This window comes from Dioscorea cayenensis, chromosome 19, assembly GCF_009730915.1.
Source record: "Dioscorea cayenensis subsp. rotundata cultivar TDr96_F1 chromosome 19, TDr96_F1_v2_PseudoChromosome.rev07_lg8_w22 25.fasta, whole genome shotgun sequence".
In the NCBI taxonomy this organism is placed as follows: domain Eukaryota; kingdom Viridiplantae; phylum Streptophyta; class Magnoliopsida; order Dioscoreales; family Dioscoreaceae; genus Dioscorea; species Dioscorea cayenensis.
Genome location: NC_052489.1, coordinates 24,449,082 through 24,472,044, shown reverse-complemented (window position 1 = coordinate 24,472,044; position 22,963 = coordinate 24,449,082). Strand labels below are relative to the sequence as shown.

The 22,963-nt window shown below is 35.3% G+C and overlaps 5 protein-coding genes across 5 annotated transcripts; 2 read left to right on the top strand and 3 right to left on the bottom strand.

The window, feature by feature from the left end:
- Positions 1-4,594: 4,594 nt before the first annotated feature.
- On the bottom strand, positions 4,595-5,225 carry LOC120249812. The gene has a single exon (XM_039258475.1). The coding sequence runs from the start codon at positions 5,043-5,045 to the stop codon at positions 4,644-4,646; it is 402 nt and encodes a 133-aa protein (XP_039114409.1). The 5' UTR covers positions 5,046-5,225; the 3' UTR covers positions 4,595-4,643.
- Positions 5,226-6,465: 1,240 nt separating this feature from the next.
- Positions 6,466-10,591, bottom strand: LOC120249811 (pentatricopeptide repeat-containing protein At5g65560-like). Its single transcript, XM_039258474.1, has 2 exons — positions 7,613-10,591; positions 6,466-6,942 (listed from the first exon to the last, which is right to left on the bottom strand). Exon 1 carries the CDS (start codon positions 10,472-10,474, stop codon positions 7,850-7,852), a length of 2,625 nt encoding a protein of 874 aa, XP_039114408.1. The 5' UTR covers positions 10,475-10,591; the 3' UTR covers positions 6,466-6,942; positions 7,613-7,849.
- An 811-nt stretch (positions 10,592-11,402) lies between these two features.
- LOC120250698 (pentatricopeptide repeat-containing protein At2g29760, chloroplastic-like) lies at positions 11,403-13,978 on the top strand. Its single transcript, XM_039259533.1, has one exon. The coding sequence runs from the start codon at positions 11,501-11,503 to the stop codon at positions 13,553-13,555; it is 2,055 nt and encodes a 684-aa protein (XP_039115467.1). The 5' UTR covers positions 11,403-11,500; the 3' UTR covers positions 13,556-13,978.
- A 420-nt stretch (positions 13,979-14,398) lies between these two features.
- On the bottom strand, positions 14,399-18,070 carry LOC120283308. The gene is made up of 4 exons (XM_039289953.1): positions 17,915-18,070; positions 17,749-17,826; positions 16,304-16,496; positions 14,399-14,795 (listed from the first exon to the last, which is right to left on the bottom strand). Exons 2-4 carry the CDS (start codon positions 17,800-17,802, stop codon positions 14,665-14,667), a joined length of 378 nt encoding a protein of 125 aa, XP_039145887.1. The 5' UTR covers positions 17,803-17,826; positions 17,915-18,070; the 3' UTR covers positions 14,399-14,664.
- A 951-nt stretch (positions 18,071-19,021) lies between these two features.
- On the top strand, positions 19,022-22,696 carry LOC120250417 (transcription termination factor MTERF9, chloroplastic). The gene is made up of 7 exons (XM_039259236.1): positions 19,022-19,323; positions 20,638-20,728; positions 20,793-20,914; positions 21,058-21,750; positions 21,853-22,248; positions 22,331-22,410; positions 22,494-22,696. The coding sequence occupies exons 1-5, from the start codon at positions 19,084-19,086 to the stop codon at positions 22,168-22,170; spliced, it is 1,464 nt and encodes a 487-aa protein (XP_039115170.1). The 5' UTR covers positions 19,022-19,083; the 3' UTR covers positions 22,171-22,248; positions 22,331-22,410; positions 22,494-22,696.
- Positions 22,697-22,963: the final 267 nt, after the last annotated feature.

Here is a 22,963-nt window from a genome sequence, read left to right as displayed (position 1 = left end):
CCCAAAAATGAAAAACTTCAATAATCAAATAAACATAATGTTCATTACTAAACTCTACTCTTGACATTCCACATATTGTGAAATCTTTGTAAGTGATGCAGCAAACACAAAAATACAAATTTTAAGAAAGTTACAATTGAAAGAATTGCATGTATATTTGTACGGCAATTCTTGTCCTCCTCCTCTCCTTCATTTGAAGATTGATAAAGAGTGATAGTGAGGACACACAATACACACACAGGACAAAAGCAGGGGAAAAAAAAGCATGTGAAATAATTACCAAAGTTTCTTTCATTCATGAATCCACCAAGATAACTTCTCAAATACACACATGCAAACACACCCACACCCAGAGAGGCAGAGAAAAAGATAAGGGGCCAAACTCAATAATTTTTCCTTCTCTCCATTGTTTTCCTTTTTATCACTTCCAACAGGGGACAACTAAAAAGCAGGTAAGTAGATGTATCAAATCAAATGGTTAAGGGCCAACCATTGGTTCATGAACAAGTCCAATTATTCAACAAGGTGACTCTTTTATCTTCTTGCTAATTCAACATAATCATACTTATTTTACTTTCAAACAAAGCAATTGACCAATTCATTTATATATACTTGTGATTATATTTACTTTTAAAAGGTTTGAAAACCCATGTCTGGAGAAAAAACAAAAGTACATCACATCTGTGTTGATGAAGTGTAGTGGGGGACTGCTTGGAAACAAGAGCTTCAGGTTCTCAGTTTATAAATGAAACCCATGTCAAATAATAATAATAATAATAATAATAATAATAATAATAATGTTGTTAAGAAAGCTAGGTAAATAATAAGTTACTATTTTTAATTATTGGATAGCCCAATGATATTATACAAAAGTAAAAAAAAATAAAATAAAAGTTTGAATCTTTCCTATAATAATATTATTTATGTTTAGTTTATGCACTGTATATTTGGCTCAATAATATTCATATACTGTTTACGGATATAAGTGTAAGTTTTTTTTGGGAAGAAACAATAGTTTCACCGCTCCATAATTAGAAAAAATGAGATTTTTTATGAGGTTTATAGGCCACCGTAACTGATACATCATTATATATATATATATATGTTCTTTTAACAATCTTTTAAATGGAGCCACTTGTCGTCTATTAGTTAAAAAATAAATAATAATAATAATAATAATAATAATAATAATAATTTTACCATTTTACCAGCCTCCAAAATGGATCCTCAAATTATTGAGATGTGATCATAATGGCCTCTTGGCCCCCCCGCCTTGCCCAAATAATTGGATCTATGTCCAAATAATTGGATCTATTTGGGGTAAATGGGTTTGGGGGCCTTCCAAGTACCAAGACATAAATGCAATTAAGGTAATAACTCACGTGGTACACGTGGTCAGGTCAGTGGTAGCGATTGCCAATTGGCTAAAGAAAGCTGTACCCTGTTTGTGAACAGAGAGCTGATCCCAAACCTTGTACTTTGGACGGCCAGGATATTGTGGATGTGGAATTGATTGTGAGCATAAAAACGTACGCATGAAATTGGTTTCATTGAATTGGGCGTTTGATGATCATGGTCCCTTTTTGGATTTTGCATCAAATTAATTGTGGCTGCAAGATCAATTAATGGACGGTAGTGATGAGAATTGCAGGGTTTGACAACATAAGTACACATCCATCTGGTGTAAAATTATATATCATTTATATATGATATTTTATTTATGATTATTGTGAAATATGTCTATGTTATTTTTTTTATAAAAATAAATAAACTACACCATTGCGAGAAATTAAAAAAGTACAGTTATAAATATACACTGAATTGATTATGATGCTATGTTTTCATGTACCATTAATAGTAAAAATAAGAGCCGATAAAAAAAAGATATTGTAACTATCAATAAATGAATTACAACTACAATAAATTATCGGTGATCCGAAAGAAGCACAAAATAGTAAATACTGAATTGTTTTTTGTATTTATTGTTATCGTATCACCCCATATCAAAAGTTAATGTAATCATAAATTTTAATTTTGCAATATACAAGCCATAGTGGACTAATAAACAATGGTTAGTGCATGCATGCACTAACCCTAAGCCTAACCCTAACCCTAACTTTACTTTTGTTTAAGATTGTTGAAAGTATGGGGTTGTTGACAAATTGACAGATATCCAGATAATAAAAAATGTGGAATGAGCTCATTCTTGATATTATATTAAAAATTTCACATGAAGGAGAGAAAAGTAAACAACAATGGAGATGCAAGGATGGCAGCCGCATCATATTTTCAACTTTAATCCAACTTCATTATTATATATATATATATATATCTTCAAATTAATATAATATTTTTACACCTTGTGACAAAGTTCTTTGATGGTGTGTACATTTGTTTTTCAAACCTCAACCAATGTTGTGGTTCCTTACAATGCATCACTTAATTGACTTGTGTGAACTAATTTTGATAAATAAAATATTTATATCATTTCAAGGTTTGTGTTTCATGCACAAAATTTAGGATCAATAAAGACATCCAAAATATTATGATTAATTTTTTTTCTTTCTCCTTGGAAGTTTTGCACGCATAGCCAAGATATAGACAGCAACTTCCATTCACATTAACCTAAATCAATTTATTTTTAAATCAAATGAAAATTATAAGTGAACTTCTCTTTCAAAATATATATATATATATATATATCTTGACCGGTGATGGATAGTTGACCTTTTGGGAATCATTTTCTGAAAACTCAATTTCACACTTTATTTTAGTAATGTTCAATGATCTCTCTGGTGGTTTGGCTTGCCTAATTTTTAATTTTTTATGAAGTATTTAATAAATGAAAAAATTAGATATTTTCCCTGAAAAATAATATAAAACAATTATTTAAATATTTTTCCTAGAAAATAATATTGTTGTACGTGGAAATCTCATTCTTTAAAATTGAAAGAACGTGGTTCCATGGGAATGGAAAGTAAATCCACTTGTTTGTCCTAAATGCCCTCACTCACATTATTTCATCATAATTACTCTCTCGCCTAGGATTTTTCTACTTGTTTTTATCGAAAATATCAATTTTTAATAAACTATAGTGGGTATTACATATTATAATAAAATACAAGTTGTTTTCGATGAATTTTTAATGTGTATGTAGTGTATAAATATTGCAAGTTTGAATTTGATGATTTTTAGCTAAATGTTGGTTAATGTTTATTACACTAATGAGATTGTTAATGTATATGAAAGATTAATATTGACTATTATATCAATATTAAAAAATATTTGAGAGGTCTATGATTGTAGAATAATGTAAGAGCATTTTTGTTATTATGCCAAAAAAATCCTTAACAAATGTCTTTTCACACTAAACATTGAAATATTACCAGATTTTTCAACATGTCAAAAAATATATATATATATATTACTTCTTTGTCGTAAAAAAAAAAAATACTTTTCAAGAATCACTTTTTCATCAATTACTTTTTCATATATTAAATTCCATTAGTCTCTACTTATCATACCTCCATTGCAACATATATAAATTACTATTTTCACACATGTTGTAATTTTATTTATATATACATTGCTATTTTCGCACTTGTTGTAATTTTATTTATTTAATATATATATATATATATATATTTTGCTCAATGAGGTTTATCCTCTCCACTTGTGTACCTTGTCTGCAATCTATTTGTACAACTATTTTTGCACATAATGTAATTTTTTTCTCTATGTTTGTAAAATTAATTTTGTCTAACACATTTTCAGCGCTCTTTTTAATTAAAAAAAAAAAAAGATCCATAGGGTTGTTGTATTCAATTTTAATCTCTTTTTTCCCCAAAATTCACTTTTGACATTAATGCCATTAGCACACTAAAAAATTATAAATAAAACCAAGTTTTAGTTTTAATATATTTTTTTTTAAATAAATAAGGCAGGTACTAAAAAGTCTAAGCCCAATCTCAAGAAAAACCAGGCCCAAGAAGCCATAATACAAAGAGGTTAATATATACATATATATATATTTATATATTTCATTAATGAATGATCAAGAATAATCATCAAATTATATGAAAGTAATTAAGTGCCACTCAAGGCTAAAAGAATCTCTCTAATGGCTTCAATTATTTCACAATTCACACAACTTTTACTGCAATTAAAATATGTTTGCAGTTCCTCTAGAATACTAATCAGTACTTAGCATTTCATTTGTTTCTTCAGTTATCTTTTCATTCAACTCTGCTCACCATGTGTTCTTGGGTCCCTTTGTCCAGACTTTCATGTGAATTTTGTCAGTTAACTAATACTTTTTTTTTTCTCAACACTTTGTGCCCAGATTGATCCTTTTGTCAGATAACCACAATTGGCACAAAACATTCTCACTAATTGAATCTGAATCAGGTTCCATATATGCCTGCATTCTTGTCCTTCATTTCTTTCCTCTAAAAAAGTCATCTAATTATTAATTTCTGACTAGTGTTTCTGCTGATTACTGTTAATTTTATTTGAAAACTCTCCACAGAAATGAAAGAAAAACAAAAAAAAAAGGAGATGAATATATGTATATATATATATTCTAATTGTAATCAGATAAAACTACAAATTGAGCAACATATATATATATATATATATACTGCTTACAAATGAAGAGAAGTGTCAACATATGATGTTGTCTCCCTGACATTGTTAGTAGTAGCAGTAGCAGAAGTAATAGTAGTAGTTGCAGGCTTATTACAAGGCCACAATCCAATGGAGAGTGAAGTATCAAAGTTGGTAGACACATGAGACAAGTCATGCTGAAACTTTGAAGGATGAAGCAAATCAGGGTGCAAGAACAAGCTTGGTTGTTGCTCATTTTGATCAACAAGTTGCACATTTGGTTTCGGCTTTCCGGCTTCTATAAACATCTTCATGAGCTCCTTCTCCTCCCTCAACTCCTTCATCCTTTGAAGCTGCCTAAATCTCTCTTGCAAAAGAGCAATGGAGGAATGAAGAGTTGTTGCATTAGTAGTAGTGCTAGTAGTTGGATGCCTTCCCATGTTAAGTGTGTGTTATATATGTAAAGAGTTGTTGTTATAGAGAGAAAGGAAAAGGAAGGAGTGGAGGTATTTATAGGGAATGGAGAAGGGGGGTCTTGAATCTTGATGGCAAATAGATGAAGAGTTTATTTATCTTGAATTGGATTGGAGAGAATGGGAATCATGGAAGGGTGTGCAAAGGCCAAGAAAGAAAGGTTTTTGTAGTTGCATATGAAGTTGGGTTGGTGGATGAGTGTATGAGGCAAAGGGACTTTTAAAAGGGGTGGAAAACTTGGATGTTTGCATTTGGATGTGGAATAACATGTTGGATTGATGGAGAGGACCTTTGCCTCCTTTTCTTTTATTATTATTTTTATTTATTTATATGTGTTTTCCTTTTTATTTCATTTGAAACATTACTAATTCAAATTACATGTATAAAAAAGAAATTGGGGAAGAGAAAGGACAAGACAAAGGGGAGAGATAAGGAGGGAATGTGAGGATAAACTATTGGGTTTGATGGAGATGTCTTTAGAGAAGATTAAGAAGGCTTTCTCTTGTTCTATATTTAATTTAATTTAAATTTTTTTTTTTTTAACTCTTCCTTACTTGTCTCTCTTTGTACTTAATTTCTCATTTGTCTTGAAGTTACTTGGATGAGAATGGCATGGATTTTCTATTCCATTTTATGCTCTTGTCTTCATGCTCCTCTCCTTGGCCTCTAGTTTCAAGCATGATGTTTTTTTAAAGCACATTTTGTAAAATATATTGAAATCAATTTGGTATTTCTTTCTTTCTTGCTTTCTTTCAATCAATCAATCAATTCATGAGGTAATTTGCAATCTTATAATGATATTTTCTTATTTATATAATTATTAAAATTATTGTTGTTTATTCCAAGATTCTCACCCTCATGCTTATGTACATGCACATGCACAACAAGACACTTGTTTTAAGTTACTTTTGACTTTCTGAATAAGAGATGAGTGCAATTGACAAGCAAGATAGAGATGTCTCACTAAAATTAGTTTTACAATAACTGATTCAATAGTTTGGTTCTTTAATTTATCTCATATTGGTGTTGAATTTTGAATCATTCAAACAAACCCTGATTTCTTATTGTGTCTTGTGTTTGCAGAGAAGATTCTGCAAATTCCAGGAAGTTGCCAAGACTTTTTATCATCTAAAACTTTTGAGCTTTTTTTTTTTTTGGGTCTGCAAACAGACACAAGAATCACATAAACAACTCAATTCAAACATACACTTCCTTCAATTTCTTAATCTTTAAACAATTTGGAGCAATATGAGACCTTAAACAGAAAAAACAAATAAATAAAAATAAATCCTGTAACAGGTATTAATACAAGGAGATAATTCAATTTATCTCATATAAGACCTGCTGTAGAACTTCCAGGAAGCACAAAATTTCTATACATGAACCAATCTTTGAGCACACAGTTAAAATTAACAGAGGAATACAAACACATCAGATAAGTGTTGGGAACATGAGAAAACCATGAAATGATTTTATATCCATGTAAGAATTAAAGAATGCGATTGAGAATTACAATGTGATCCCTCCAAGTGATTCTCAAGTTATTTACATACAATCGAAGGGATATACAACAACATGAACTCAATGACAGGATGATGTCAACACGTGATTTATTAACTTCACCAAGCAACAAACATGGTTTTCTTTCTTTAATTACAACCAGCAAGCTAACTCCTCTTATTGCCTTTTTCAGCTTTCCGTTCTTCACTGGAAGACGTGCATCTGTTTTGAAGATATTTCTGTAACCATTAAGTATTAACTGTGACATAACAACAAGATCCCATGTTTTCTTTAATAAATGAAGGAATTGAGCAGCTTGCACTCACAAAACTCAGCAAGCTGTTTTAGTTTTGTTCTTAATGCCTGTCAACACAGAGAAAAAAAAAAGGAACAACTTAAGTTCTTATGACTAATAATATTGAAATTATGCTCCTGAAAATGTTGCATATATATCCCTCACCCTCAGTACATGTTCCAAGTATATAATTGTGATTCAACTAATAATAACAATGGCAAGGGCATGGACATGAACAGTTGGGATCATGTTTTGACATCAATGTCATTTTGGAAGCATTAAAGTGGAACTGATATGTGCGTGTATATATAAATTCTAGTGCTAGGACAGGATTCAAAGTAGCAAATGGTGACTATCAAAGATAAGGAGATTTCAACAATGAAGCAGAGACGCAAGCAGTATCTCTCATACTAATTTATTAAGTCAAGCCAGATGGATAGGGAGGCTAGCTATGTTGTTGCAAAATAGAGACAAAAAACCAGGTGAAATTAAGGAAACTGCAGGCTTTTGTTATTCTTTCAGTGCTAGAAGATAAAGACAAAACAATAAAACGAAGTTGACCAAAGGAATTGAATATGATTGGGGAGCAGATCGATGAGCAAAGCCTATCAGTTAAGTCCATAAGTTAAACCAGAAATTATAGTTTGAACCTTATATTTTAAACAGCAGTATATGTGTGCACATTTGTATGTGGTGAATAAACAAATCATTTCTAAGTGGATTTGCCTTCTAACTTACCATCATTATGCAGTTGAATCCGAACTTGCTGCGGCTGAATAAAATTCCTCTTGCTTTATTGAAGGATGAAAACTTGTGGTTCCATAAATTGGTTCAGCATTCTGTGCCCTTCCATCAATATGCAGATCTTGATCAATTTAAACTTCCCCAATTCAATGGCTTATTCTCGGGCCGAATTATGACAAGAGGGAATCCACAGATCCTCACATCACAAGCAAAAGAAACCATTTCAATGGACTACCCTTCATTCGGTATTTCTCTAGCCAAAATAACATACGTTTGGAAAGTGGGGATACAGTTCCTAGCTTCCATCACATGGAGAAATTTCATACACAAATCTGGTCCACAATCTTTGAACAGACCATCAATGATGACCGTCCATGCGATCTCATCAGGATTCCAGCGGTGAAGCAGCATGCCTTCAAAAAGGGTTTGAGCCTCTTCCACCCGCCCCACTTTGCAAAGAGCACATATCAGTCCCTTGTACCCAGCAAGACAAGGCTCAAAGGCCTTGGCAATCATTGTATTAAATATTTCTAAAGCAAGATCTACTTGCAATTGTTCGCAAGCTACAAGTAACAGACTACTACAAATTTCTACATCAGGAGATAAGCCTTGATCTTTCATATTTCTGACCAACTGATCAGCCTCATACCATCTACCTTCTCTACACAAACCACTCACCAAAGCTCTGTAAACATCAGTTAGTACATCATGTTTGAACTGTGACAATCTAGCTATTAGAGTAGAAATAATGTCAATGTCCACAGTCTTTTCTTCCAAACTGAAACTTGAGACTGCATTTGGGAAAGCTGCAAGTCTTTGTTCTGTCATCTGATGCTCCTTTAGCAATCCTTTCAGCAGAACACTGACTGTCCTGTAGTTTGGTTTACAACCTGAATCAACCATTGTCTTTAACAGAGAAAAGGCAAGATCAGTCCTGCCTAACATAACATAACCATCAATCATGGATGTATATGTGACTTCATCAGGAACCAATTGTTTTTCTTTCATCTCACTGATTATTTTCTCAGCGTCCTCAATCTTGCCTTTTTGGCACAAGCCATAAACAAGAACACTATATGTGTGAACAGTGGGCTTGCAGTTACTCTTTATCATCTCATCCATGATTTTTATAGCAAGAGAAGTAGAACCATTCCTACACAACCCATCCATCAAAGTAGTGTAAGTAACAACGTTAGGCAACAGACCTTTCTCTCGCATGTCTGCACACAGACTATCTGTTTCTGTTAACCGGTTTTCCTTTGAGAGGCCGTTAATTAGAGCATTGTATGTCTGTATAGTTGGTTCACAACCATTCTGGTCCATCTTCTCAAGTAAGGAAAATGCAAAATCTACTTTCCCATCCTTGCAATACCCATCTATCATAGCAGTATAAGTAACCTCATTTGGCTTTAAACCAAGACCTACCATTTCCTCAAACATCTTGTAAGCTATATCCAGCTTCCCTCCACTGCAGAAACCACAAATAAGTTCAGTATAAGTCCACTCATCAGGCTTGCATCCATTCTCTTTCATCAGATCAACCATTCGAACAGCGTTACTGAGATTGCCAACTTTACAATACCCATCGACTATAGTATTATATGTCACTTGGGTTGGCAAAGGACCTCTTCTGATCATCCTATCAAACAGAACCATCGCCTTTTCAGTCATTCCTATCAAACAGAACCCCCTTATGAGTTCATTGTATGTCTGGGAATCTGGCGAGCAACCCCTCCTGTCCATCAAATCAAAAACCTTCATGGCAGTGTCAATCATCATCTTCTGACACAAACCATTTATCAGAGCATTATAAGTCACAGCATTTGGCACCAAAGCATCCAATGCCATCCTCTGAAACAACCCAATAGCCAATCGAAGCAAATCTGAGCCGCATGATCCACTGATAAGTGCAGTGTAACTCTGAACATTCAGCGGACACCTCCTCATCCTCATGTCAGAGACCAGCCCAAACGCTTCTATAAGCCGCCCGCAGCTACCCAGAGCCGCAATGGGAACAGTATAACTATACACAGTAGGCTCAATACCCTTGTCAACCATCTCACTCATCAAATCCAATGCCTCATCCAGCCTCCCATCATCGCAAAGCCCATTGATCAGAGTCGAATAAGTCACTGCATTCGGCTCGCACCCTTCCTCCGGCATTCTATCAAACACCTTGAATGCAGAATCAAGATCAAAATTCCGGCAATGCCCAAGTATGAAAGAAGTATGGGTGAAAGTATCAGGCTTGAGACCACTCTGAACGAGCCGATTCAAGACTGAAGCCGCTGAGCGAACCTTTCCATTCTTGCAGAGCACGTTGATCACGGTATTGAAAGTCACCAGAGTCGGCTGGACATCGCTGTTGAGCATTTGGTGATAGAGACTCACGGCATCCGCAAGCATATTGAGCCTTCCGAGCTGGATCAGCATGGCGTTGTAGCTGTAGAGGCCGAAGCGGAACTCGTTTACGCTGATTGGATTGAAGAAAGCAATAACGCGGGACATGTCTTCCCTTGCGTCGCAGGATTTGATCGCGAGGACGCGAAGGCGGTCAGCAGCGGAGAACATCCTGTCGAAAAGGAGCCTGTTTGAGAGAGTGAAGAATGCGTCGAGAGGGTGTTTGATGGAATGCCGCTGAGAGAACCAGTGGAAGAAGTGTAGAGCAACAGGAGAGGGCAGAGATGGGGATCGGAGGAGGAGAGGGAGGTGGTGAGGAGGGAGGGAAGGAGCAATACGGAGGAGTTCAGGATTGGAAGGCCAGTTGGGGAGGGTGAGGATGCGAAGGATTTGGGGAATGAGAGGAGAGGAAGAGGACGATACCGAGAAGAAGCGGCCGATGGGTTTGCTTAACATCTGAGAAGATCGAGGAGATCATGTGCCGGCCGTCGGCGAACGGCGGCGAGAAGCGGCGGCGAGTAGGTGGAGGAGAAGAAGGGAGTGGGGGAGGAGAAGGCCACGCAAGGGATTGATCGTTGGCTTCAAAAAAATGAGACCAAAAAAAAAAAAATGAAGACCAAAATGATGTGAATTTTTCATACAACCCCCCATCTGAGGCGAATATTTATTTTTAATAACAAAATTTTTTTTAAATTTCAGCACAAACTTGTTTTAATAATCTCTTACCAAAATTTATTTTCACACAGTATTTCTAATTAATCTTTATTGAAGTTTCTTAAAATGTAATTTTTTAAAACAACAGCCACATGGATTGAATATTAGTTCTTGTACTGAGGGAAATGAAATGAAATTTTTTTTTTGTTAACATAAATTTCTTTTAAGAACTATATGTGACGAAATCAAAACACATTATTATTAAATATTAATTATATAATATTTATAAATATTTTAGAGTGTGTACCAAAGTTTTAATTTTTTCCCCTTAAATAGCTCTATAAAAGTAATAATTTCATAAACCCCTTCTAAGTAGTAATTCATTACATAGTCAAAATTTAGATAGATATGTAAAAATTATGTTAAAAAAAAGAAGTGAAATAATATTATATATTATACATAGTACTATGCGTTGGATTAAACAGTAAATACAAAAATATATTATTTGGCAGTATACACTCAAGTGAAATTTATATTTTATTTATTTAAAAATATAACAGCATTCATCTTGTTTATTATTAATTATTTCCAGAATAAATCGTTTGGCTCCAACTCTCAAAATCAGGAAATATAATCCAAGCTTGGCACAATGAAACAAAATAAGCTTATCTTGTTAATATAACAAACTACTGTGAAATTATTTAAAAACTGAGGGGTAAAAAATAATATTGTTATTTTTGAGGGGCTATTGAGTAAAAATATCTTGCAAAAGTGCTTCATTCTCAAGAATGCAGCACCCTCGTGCTTCTCTTCTGGGCGACCATCGCCATGCTGACACTCCCGGCGCCACCCATTCAAGCTCCGCCGTGCTCGCCGGAGTCGCAGCTCGCACTCCTCCATCTCTGCAAATCACCGCGAGATCTCCACCAACTCCACGCCTTCTCCATTAAATCCGGCCTCTTTCTCTCCCCCTCCGTCTCCGCTCGCTTCCTCAGCCTCTACTCCCGCCCCGACCTCGGCACCCTCTCCGAGTCCCTATGCCTATTCTCCCATCTCCCCCGCACTGACTCTTTCTCCTTCAATGCCCTTATCAAGCGCTATGTTGCCGATCACCAACCCCACCTCGCGCTCTGCCTTTTCCGCGACATGCTCTCCATTCCGGGAGCCACTCCCGATGGCTTCACCTTCCCGTTGATCATCAAGGGCTGCGCGCAGGTAGACGCCGTTCACGAAGGTAGGCAAATCCATGCGCTTGTTTTCAAACTTGGTTTTGCTTTAGATGGCTTCGTGCAGTGTAGCCTCGTGAGCTTTTACTCCAAATGCGGTGACATGTGGTCTGCCCATCAGGTGTTTGATAGAATTCGTGACAAAGATTTGGTTACGCGGAACTCGATGATTGATGGGTATGTTAAAAGCGGGGAGATTGATATTGCCAAGCGACTGTTTGATGAAATGCCCGAGAGGGATTTGTTCTCATGGACTTCGTTGGTGAGCGGGTATTCCAGATGTGGGAAGGTTGAGATTGCCAGGGAGGTATTTGATTTAATGCCTGAGAAGAGTGTAGTTTCTTGGAATGCCATGGTTGATGGGTATATGAAGAATGGGAAAGTTGAGGCTGCAAGAGAGTTGTTTGATCAGATGCCAGAGAAGAATGTGGTGTCATGGAATTCGATGATTACTGGGTATGAGAAAGCTGGGTTCTTTAAGGAAGCGACTGAGGTTTATGATGAAATGCTCACAGAAGGAGTGAATCCAAGCTTTGTCACATTTGTTAGTGTCCTCTCTGCTGTGTCTGGTCTGGCACTTCTCGAAAGGGGGAGGCTGATTCATGAGCATATTTGTAGGAATGGGCTCAGTTTGAATGGTGTTCTTGGCATTTGTCTCATAGAGATGTATTCAAAGTGTGGGAGCATTGAAAGTGCTATCTCTTTGTTTGAGGAGATTTCTAGAAAGAAGTTGGGGCATTGGACTGCGATGATTGTGGGATTAGGACTACATGGTATGGCAGATTCAGCTTTCAAGTTCTTTTCAAAGATGGTGAGAATTGGAATGAAGCCTAATGCTATAACATTTATTGGAGTATTGAATGCTTGTAGCCATGCAGGAATGGTAGATGAGGGTCATTGGTATTTCAAACTCATGAGGGAGAGATATGAGATTGAGCCGACAATGGAACACTATGGTTGCTTTATAGACCTTCTTTGCCGAGTTGGTAATTTAGATGAGGCAAGGGATGTGATAAATGAGATGCCCATGAGGCCAAATAAGGTAATTTGGATGACTTTGCTCAGTGGATGCCGGAAACATGAGAACAGCATCAATATTGCTGAGTTTGCTGTGCAAAATATTATGGAACTTGACCCTGGGGCCACTGGATGCTATGTTCTATTGTCCAACATATATGCTGCTTCTGGCCTTTGGGACAATGTCTCAAAGTTACGACAAAAGATGAAGGAGCAGGGAGTCAGGAAGGATCCTGGGTGTAGTTCCATGGAATTCAGGGGCAAAGTTCATGAGTTTTTAGTAGCAGATAGATCTCATCCTCAAACTGAAGAAATATATAACAAATTGAATGAGATGGGTTTGCTACTGAGACATGCTGGATATATTCCTGATAAAACTCAGGTGCTCTTGTGTGTAAATGAGAAAGAAAAGGAGACTGAATTGTCACTCCACAGTGAAAGGCTGGCAATTGCTTTTGGTTTGATCAATATTGAGCAAGGGAGACCAATCAGAATTGTCAAGAATTTACGTGTTTGCAACGACTGTCACAATGTAACCAAGCTCATTTCACGTATTTATGACTGTGAAATTGTTGTGAGGGACAATAGTCGATTCCATCATTTCAGCAACGGAAAATGCTCTTGCATGGATTTCTGGTGATTTGTCCTCGAAGGTTGTTTTTCGTATTCATAGATCAGTCTTGGTACAATTTTTGTTCTTCTTCGATGTTGATTAATTTTTGGAGATGAATGAGTGTGCAAAAAGTAAACAGTAAGTTGTGAAAAGCTGCAGTATATGGTTTTCAATAGAATTGGGAAGCTGAAGAAGTGAATATGGAAACCAAAATGGATATCTGTGTATACTATGGATTTTTGATTGACTGGGGATTGAAGAGGACTGAAAGAAGGATTTTCGCCAGCTTTAAGATATTCCCAAATTTATGAAATTGACCTGTAGATTGTTTGTTGTTTTGGTCAATGGCATTTTAGTTTTGCTGGAACAGTGAAAAACAAGTTGAGTATCAGAAATTTGTATAAATCGCTCAGATTTTTGTGTATGAATTTGAGAATGATGGATTTTTCATGTAAGAGTTTTTGCATCATCTGCTTGTCACTGAGAAATCAAAATACAAATCAAGCAAACAATATTTAATTGTTTATATAAATATATTCAGTAATTAAAATTTTAAAGTACAATATATGTAAAAATATTATCACTAATTAAGAAAAGAGCCCATTTAATTCAATAATCAGGCTAGAAAATCAAACAAGAAACAATAAAAAAAAACATGAATACAAGTCTATAGTGATATTGCAATCAATATCAGATTGAACAATAACATACAAAAATATGTATTATAAACCATTTTTTTTAATAATTTAAATTATGATAAATTATAGGAGCCATTTAAGATGGCGAGGCATAACATTCAAGAGGAATAAACATATTCTCAAAGGCAAATTTTAGCCAATTAAAATACAGCTACATCACAATATAACACCATTTAAAGAAACTGTAAGCACATTGCATTATTGGTTTTCCAAACAGCATAAGAAAATATCATGGTTATGTGTCTTGTAACCATCTTTACATAAAAAAGATGTTATTTTGAGTCTTGGTCACACTGAAAACCTAAATGTCGAGAATAAATAAACAAATACATATTACAAAGCTAAGTACACAAGGGAATACAGAGCTAATCTTTAGACACGCGAAATAGCCCTTAGCTGCAAAGGTGATGAAGGAGAATGATTTGATCTGCTGGTGAATCATGCTTCGAGCTTCAAGGAGACGACTCGAGACTGCCTGTTGCGCTTGGCTACCTTCACAAACACTGCCGATAGACATGATGGAGCCCACCATGGCCTACGAACTTCTTGCTCCCCTTTCAGGCACGCCACTGCATGGGTACACAAAGCCAATTTCATTATGTGTAACTAATCTAATGCTTTTAGCCATATTTGCAACAGCCTTTGTTCACAAGAGTCCGGCAAGCATGTTAAAGTATGACACCATAATAATGAAAATCACATACCATCTGAAACATGCTAAAGCTATAGTCAAAGTAATTACTACCGACAAGGATACATTGTAATGGCATTTGATAATCTGTAATGTAGAGACATGCATTATTTCTAATGCAGTTACAGTATGCCTGATGTAAAAGGCAATCAAAAGGAAGTTGACAGGATATAGTGGTGAAATTTGTCAAGAATGGTTGGCAAAAGCTTGCGGCACTAACTGATTAAACTCTTCAAAAGAATTACTGTAGAAGTAGGGTTTTATAAGCAAGCACTTGATGATGGGGGAAAGATAATTTCGACCATCATGGTAGATTTCATCTAAAAGAGAAGCGAGGAAGATAAATGCAAAATGTATAAAGCCAAGGAGGATATTTGGAGAAGATAACCTCCAACATGCTTACAGAACTCAGAAATGGCAACCAAGATCAACAGCAGTTTGTGTTCATTGTCGAGGCACAAAAAAAATAAATAATAATAATAATAATAATAATAATAATAATAATGATAATAAATCACAAAAAAGCAAAGCTCAGAATACATAGTTTCCAAAAGATCCATACTGGTGACCAAATATGCATCGAGATTAAGGTTTTGTATTTGACAATATGTCAGCAAATAAATGAGGATCCATTTCTACGACTCAAATTTAACAACAAAGAACCGCCAGATTATGTCTTAGTGACTGTTCTTCCTTTCCTAAAATAGGCATGACAAAGAAAACAAGCGATCGACACATGAAGTTCCTCAGACTTAGCCAAGATAAAATATACATATATAGATAGAGTAACCACTAACATATTAATTTGTTGTAGTATTTAAGCACTTGATAATAACTGGAAATTTTAAGGTAAAGTGAAGCTTTTTCATGATTTTCATTACCAACTCATGACCATGTAGTGCCCACTGCATATAAATAATGACCACCACTAGATTGAACTGGGTGAAACTAGAAGTGCGACAATAAAGTATAGGATAGAGATCAGGAGATCCAATTTAGATAATTTAAAGGATAGGTCAAAACCAAATAGCTGATAAAAGTTCCAATACAAACAAGGTAGCTAAAATAAATGGTTAAATGAGACCATATTAATGGTATTCTCTTTTAGGCAACGGCAGGACTAAGGTCATCCAAACCAGAGCAATCTTCTCATCAGGTAATGAAAGGTCTAAATGTTCTATCCTTTTCAAACGTTGTAGAAGAACTAAGTCATACAAACACCATTATTCCTTGATGAACAGGCATGAATTTCTTAGATTTTCCACATGCCAGATTCTTTTATGGCCCAATTAATGGGTTTGTAGAACTTTTGCTAAAAAATGCATCTTAAGCAATACATGTGTGTGTGTGTGTAGAGAGAGAGAGAGAGAGAGAGAGAGAGAGAACCTTTGATGCGCCTTAGCTCTTTGCATAATGTAATAAAATCCCCCCATTTCATGTGGCATCGTCTGATAAACCGCAGAATCTGTTCTGTTGTGAACATGGACAAGCTCTCCAAGTACTCCCCATTGACCCCATTCTCTTCAAACGCCTGTTGATAGCTCCCAAGATTTATCTCCTCAAGCCACATCCCAACATCCTGCAATCAAATTTCTTTGTCAAGAAAGTATGAGTAGCAGATCAATGAAATCTGCTTCTTAATTTTATTTATGCATTTATTTATTCATTTTGTGTGTGTTAACAGAGCTATACAATAGCTAGATCACTAAACCTGGGATACAAAAAGGACCATAAACATTCAAAAGAAGCTGCACCCAGTCTGTTGACTCTGTTCACTGGCCCTCATGACCCATACAGGAATAATATCTGCTTTTGACCGCCAATGGTTTAAGCCTAAACCTGGCAGTTGTTTATTAACTTCATATACCACATTAAAATATATGGCCGAAGACTACTAAGAGACACGAGGTAGAAAACAAGAAGTTCAAGTGTTTGTAAGGTTGGGAATGTTAGTTATGGGACTGAGAATTATAAGAAAATTGACAAATAGCTCAGCATCATCGAACTACATTCAGTGAGGGAAATCCATACTGTAATGAATGCTCATGCCAAAGGAAGCAAGGCATCAGGTTCCGTCATGGTCTTAATCGCAGTGCAATGTCTAACTGCATTTTAATCTGTATTTGAATATCCAATCAAGAGCTGTGTTGAAGTAATCAAGTACAGAAAAGAAGCCAATGCAGCTCGAGTTTTTCCCTCAATACTACAGAACTAAAAGTCTCAGTTCTCCTTCATACTTCCTACAATTGCTTTTGGCGTTCAGGCTCTTTCACAAACAAATCAAAGTGCATTGTATACTGTGATCTCCTAACCAATGATCTTGTGCAATCCAAGAAATAACCTAACTGTCACTGCATAATTATCTCCCTCACAAAATCATTTCCACCGAGACCAGAAGCAGAATAAAAACGAGGTCCCTAATCTTCAAGATCGTTTGAATTGCCATTAGACTTTCATTCATTTTGTTGAGCAAAAGGAAGCAGCACAAAACAATCAATACACTGAAGATTGCATGAAGAAACTCCCATATCCAGTGCCAATGATTCAATAACCAACACTTTATCTTCATACTATAAGCAATACATTCCCATTGATGCCATAGATCACTATGAAATCCAATGCAATGCACACAAGCAACAATTCCTTATATCAGAGAAAAATCATCAGAAAAATAAATCAAAAACCATTCTTTTAGTGTTCATATCACAATTGTCCACTAATTCTCGAGCCAAAAGTCCCAAAGATCAAATTTTGATCAAAATTTCCGGGAACTGGGTAAAAAATACACATGATTAATCTTCAAATAAACACAGGAAAAAAGAAAATCATACTTGCACTGTCCAAATAAAGAAATCCAAGGGCTCCGGTCGGCGCCCTTTGCTCATCTCCCCCTTCTTCTTCCTCGAACCCTACCAAATTCCAACAAATCCAAAGATTAAATCTCGCACACTACCAACTAAGAAACCAAAGAGCTCATCAACAGCGAAGAGGGATTACCGTCGTTGAGGAGGAAGTGAGCCCGCACCGAGTTCGGGAAGTGGACTTCCGGCCGGATCTCGGAAAAACAAGACTTCCGGGAAATTCTCTGAAAGTAGAGGGGAGTACAAATGAACTAATTTTATTTGGCACCTTCCATTTTATGAAAAATGTTTAAGTACTCATTAAATCTCATATATTAACTTTTTCTTTTGTTAGAAGACGTGAGAAAAATAGTTTATCCACTTTATAAAAAATAATAATTAGATTAAATTAAAAAAAGATTAAAAAAATATTTAAGTATCATACCAACTTTTTAGTGTAGGAAAAAAATATTTAAGCCATAAATTTTTTTGAGGAATATGTTGAGGGTTACTTAGTGACATAAGTATTGATGTGATAGATGTGAATTAGTTGAAAATTATTTATATAATTTTTGAGTTTCTATGAAAATAATGTCAATTTGATATGTGAACAATTAGAAAATTAGGAATGTGGGACCAACTTAGACAATGGAAAAATTAATGGAGAACATGCACATTTTGTTCTAAAAAATTACAAATTTTAATTAAATTATAATTTACAAAAACTGAGTGTGGGTGACCTGTACCATAGTCAAAGAAAAAAATAATTAGAGAAGAAAATACTGATATACTAATCCGAGAAAGAAATATTGAGAGTTCTACGTTTCAGTCTTTAACATTTGAGGTAATCACTATTTGATTAATATACAAATATAATTTATGTCTTAGAAATACTTCCTCTATCTCATTATAAATATCCACCTCTACAAATATATATAGTTAGACTTAAAATTTTATTAATAATTTATCTTATTGTTTTAATTTTATCAATTTTTTTCTTCATCCATTAAAATTATGTATTTAAAATAATAGTGGTGGAAAATAGTGTATTTAAGTAAGTTGATAAAATTAAATTTTAAAAAAATTCAAGTATATGGATAAATAATTTGGAATATGAAGGTTTGTGGGCATTTAGTCATTCAAGGCCCAGTATGCACATCACTATACGAGCCGAAAGCCCAAAATGTTCGGGTTTTGGCCCACGGGCCCAAATCGCTCTACATACCACAGTGAAAGTGATATCTCCAAGATATTTTGTCGTGGATAAGCTTCGAATGGGGGAGAGAGGACGAAGAGCTCGAGGGCTCACTCCAATGGCGACGAAGAATGTTCTTCGATTCCTTTAGCCACGTTTCACGCCCTAAAATGCTGTGCTTGCATCCCATTGCCCACCGGCCTTTCGTCCCTTCGCCTTCGCGAATCGCTCCCAGTGTCTCGCACCGTGCCGGCATTGGCTTCGCTGTGTGCTCGTCCCATTCCAACCCCAGAATCCTCAAGCCCAACCGTGGCTATTTCTATGACGATGATGATGGCGGGAGCGAATTGGAAGAGTACCCGCCCTTCGGCGTAAGACCTTCTCTGGATTTGGGCACTGGGTTCTGTGAAATTTTGTTATCTTTGTTTGAGTTTTCCTAGTTTTGTGGTGATTGAGTGAAAGTCTTTTTCTTTTGTTTGATTCATTGGTGATCTTTCTGTGCTGATGGTTTGAGCTTAATTCATGAAAACTAATTCTAGTGATTTACTTTTGAATATAACTATTTTGAGAGAAATAAAAGACAGTCTAGTGAGAGAAGTATGCAATATGAGTATTATATGAGCAGCGTTTGGTGAATTTGATTGATGCCACACTAGAGGTTTCGGTTCAATAGTGAGATTCATATGATTTGTTGGATTTTTAATTTGTGACTTGCCTACTTGATTGCTTGGTATGTTTTAATTTTTTCTAGGGTCTATGTATACTGTGGTAGCATTGGATACTAATTTATATCTATTTTATCATCAAAATTCTATGCTTCAAGGTTTTGATCCAATTCTCTCTCGTATTATTCAAGTCTATCTTATGAAAAGAAGATACTTCTATTCTTCCCATCCCAAAGTTGCCTTTTATTTTGGTTGATTGCAAATTTTAGGTGTATTTGGTATAATGCTTAGTTTGAATCTTCTGAGCACTTCATTTTATGCTATGTTATCAAAGCAACAGCATGTTAGACATCAAACTATATACTCATGCTTAAACAAAGTATTCTGTGACTTCCTTCCATCATTAAATTTAAAGGTGGAACCTTTACCCTTTTGATGTACACTTCAGTTGAAAATTTTAAACTACGACACAAAGCGTTTAGTGAAAATATTCTTTTTGAGAAAGGATCTGATAATGTATGAAGTAGGGCCACAATATTGATAACAGGGATATGTATGGCCATAGGAAAATTCATTGTAGCAAATGATAGAAGGAGAGACACCAGTATCATTTTTAGCTCTGTAAAATTGGAAAGTAAACCTCTCACATCTTAATTTTATGACAAAAGAAACCTAAAAAGATTACTTAGAGCTATCTTTTGTTTCATTTTAGACTTCTGATAAGAGATACCCCAATTATACAATTTCTCTATGACTTAATGAAGGAAAATTTATTAGCAAGGAGTTTTGGGGCCCTGGTGGCTGGCCCTAGTTCTCAGACAGAAAAAGATTCTTATTTATTATTTCTGAGATCAATTAGTGCCAGTCTACTGGTAAGCATTAGGCATACACTTCTTTGCTTTTTCCTACATATCTGTTGGTTTTCTCAATGTTACATATTTCCTTGATAAAATTTTCATATTACATTTCTGATGAACATGTATTCACATCAAGTGCATGTTTATTTCTATTGTGTTTCAGGATGACTTTGACTTGGAAGAGCTCACTAGTAATAGACATTCTGATAAAAAGCCCACAAATTTCTATTCCCTGGTTCCTAATAAGAGACCAGGTAATCTTCAATATTGAACCGTTCACAGCCAAGTAGCCATACTGATTGAAATCCTTCCATGCAGGCAGTCAGAAACCACCAAGGAAAGACAAAGTGATTCCTGCAAAAATTAGTTCTAGAGACCTCAGTTATATCAGTGGTTCTACAACAAAACCTAATCAAATAGATTTGTCTACAAAAGAGAAGGTGTGTGCGTGCGTGTGTGTGTGTGTACATATATCTGTAAAATTTCCTTTTATTCTGTGGTTTGCTTTTTTTTTTTGGATTTAACCTTCCCATCGCATGTATTAATATCAAAAAATGGTCTGATCTTCTTATGGCTGTTGAAGGTTGAGCACGGAAAGTTCACATTGAGTAGATTCCAGAAACTGGCTGAAGAATTAGACTTTGATGAAAAATGGTTTCCTCTAATTGAGTACTTGAGCACATTTGGCCTCAAAGAAACTCATTTTATTTCCATCTATGAGAGGCATATGCCTTGCCTTCAGATAAATTTGGCATCTGCTAGGGAAAGGTTGGACTTTTTGATTGGCATTGGTGTGAAACACAGAGACATCAAACGGATTCTGCTGAGGCAACCTCAGATTTTGGAATACACTGTAGAGAATAATCTGAAATCTCATGTCTCCTTTTTACTGGATATAGGGATTCCCCAATCGCGAATAGGACAAATAATTACTGCTGCTCCTTCATTGTTCTCTTACAGTGTTGAACTCTCTCTCAAACCGACAATTAGGTATTTGGTTGAAGAAGTCAGTATCAAAAGAAGCAATTTGAGCAAAGTCATTCAGCTGAGCCCCCAAATTCTGGTTCAGCGGATTGATAATTCCTGGACTTCTCGATTCTCCTTTTTATCAAAGGAATTGGGGGCACCCAGAGAAAGCATTGTGAAGATGGTTACCAAGCACCCACAGCTCCTTCATTACAGCATTGAGGATGGGATATCACCAAGGATTGATTTTCTTAGGAGCATTGGCATGCGTAATTCTGATATTCTGAAAGTTCTAACCAGTCTTACTCAGGTCATACTTCCCTCCATCTATGATATTCTGATATCTGCATTTGTTTGTTATCTTCTGGAATTTTTTTACATTTTATTCAACTACATTCTAATTTATTCACAGGTGCTATCTTTGTCTTTGGAGGATAATTTGAAGCCTAAATATCTCTATCTTGTAAATGACCTTAACAATGAAGTGAAGTCCTTGACCAAGTATCCCATGTACCTGAGCTTATCTTTAGAACAGAGGATTAGACCCCGCCACAGGTTCTTGGTTTCACTGAAAAAAGCTCCAAAAGGTCCATTTCCCCTCAGCTCATTGGTACCCACCGATGCAAGTTTTTGCCAACAGTGGGCAGGAACTACGTTGGAGAAGTACTTAGCATTCAGACAAAGTTTACTACTCTCAGACTTAGCAAAGAAATACGAAAGGAGACGATAACTCACCACTTGTGTCTTGATTTGGCACTGAGGTTATCAATAAAAAGTTTTGGAAAAATAGAGTGAACTTATTGTTATTGTAAGTTTCTAATTATCAACAGGTACTTTTGTTCGTTTTCCCTACAGAGCATACTAATGAGATTTCGAACAAATGTTTGCAGATACTGACCTTGATCTATGTCAAACATGGTTCTTCTGCTATTATAAGAAATAAGATGCTTGGAGTTACTATCATGGGGAGGTACTACAAATAACCTCTTGTTCATATCTTGTAAATGTGTCTGTAACTCAATTTGAACTAACTTGCTTTTTGGTTGTTTTCAGACTCATTTACAAGTGTTGAATATTAGCCAGCAAATTATCACAAGGATCATACCAAAAATGTACATTTTCTTTTTTCTCTCTATGATCAAATTACTACAGTTTTATGTAGATGAAAACTTTTTATGGAAGTTATGCATGAACAATTTATAGTGTTTGCTTTGAATACATTTGTGAAAATAAATAAAATTTATATTTCTCATTCTGCATTGAAAAAGGAAAAATGTATATATATATATATATATATAGATACTCAGAGATTTACTCCTGAGAAATCGGATTGCATTAATTTGAGCAAGTGGATGATTCCTTCATAACATTTTATATGCAGGATTTTGTCCATTGATACAATTATTTTTCCTTCCTTTTTATGTATAATTACATGCTATTTTAAGAAATGCTTAATTGAATTTGGCTATTTTCTTTTGAAACAAAACAAATTATTTATATTTAGTTTGAAATTCAAAAATGAT

What these genes read in the sequence shown, in the direction of transcription:
- LOC120250698 (XM_039259533.1), top strand. Translation starts at nt 11,501, where the DNA reads ATGCTGACACTCCCGGCGCCACCCATTCAAGCTCCGCCGTGCTCGCCG.
- LOC120283308 (XM_039289953.1), bottom strand. Translation starts at nt 17,802, where the DNA reads ATGAGCAAAGGGCGCCGACCGGAGCCCTTGGATTTCTTTATTTGGACA. An exon ending in TCTTTATTTGGACAGTGCAA is followed by an intron (nt 16,497 to 17,748) that starts GTATGATTTTCT and finishes ATTTGATTGCAG; the next exon opens with GATGTTGGGATGTGGCTTGA. An exon ending in AGAGCTAAGGCGCATCAAAG is followed by an intron (nt 14,796 to 16,303) that starts GTTCTCTCTCTC and finishes GTACCCATGCAG; the next exon opens with TGGCGTGCCTGAAAGGGGAG.
- LOC120249812 (XM_039258475.1), bottom strand. Translation starts at nt 5,045, where the DNA reads ATGGGAAGGCATCCAACTACTAGCACTACTACTAATGCAACAACTCTT.
- LOC120249811 (XM_039258474.1), bottom strand. Translation starts at nt 10,474, where the DNA reads ATGTTAAGCAAACCCATCGGCCGCTTCTTCTCGGTATCGTCCTCTTCC.
- LOC120250417 (XM_039259236.1), top strand. Translation starts at nt 19,084, where the DNA reads ATGTTCTTCGATTCCTTTAGCCACGTTTCACGCCCTAAAATGCTGTGC. An exon ending in GGTTCCTAATAAGAGACCAG is followed by an intron (nt 20,729 to 20,792) that starts GTAATCTTCAAT and finishes CCTTCCATGCAG; the next exon opens with GCAGTCAGAAACCACCAAGG. An exon ending in TTCTAACCAGTCTTACTCAG is followed by an intron (nt 21,751 to 21,852) that starts GTCATACTTCCC and finishes ATTTATTCACAG; the next exon opens with GTGCTATCTTTGTCTTTGGA.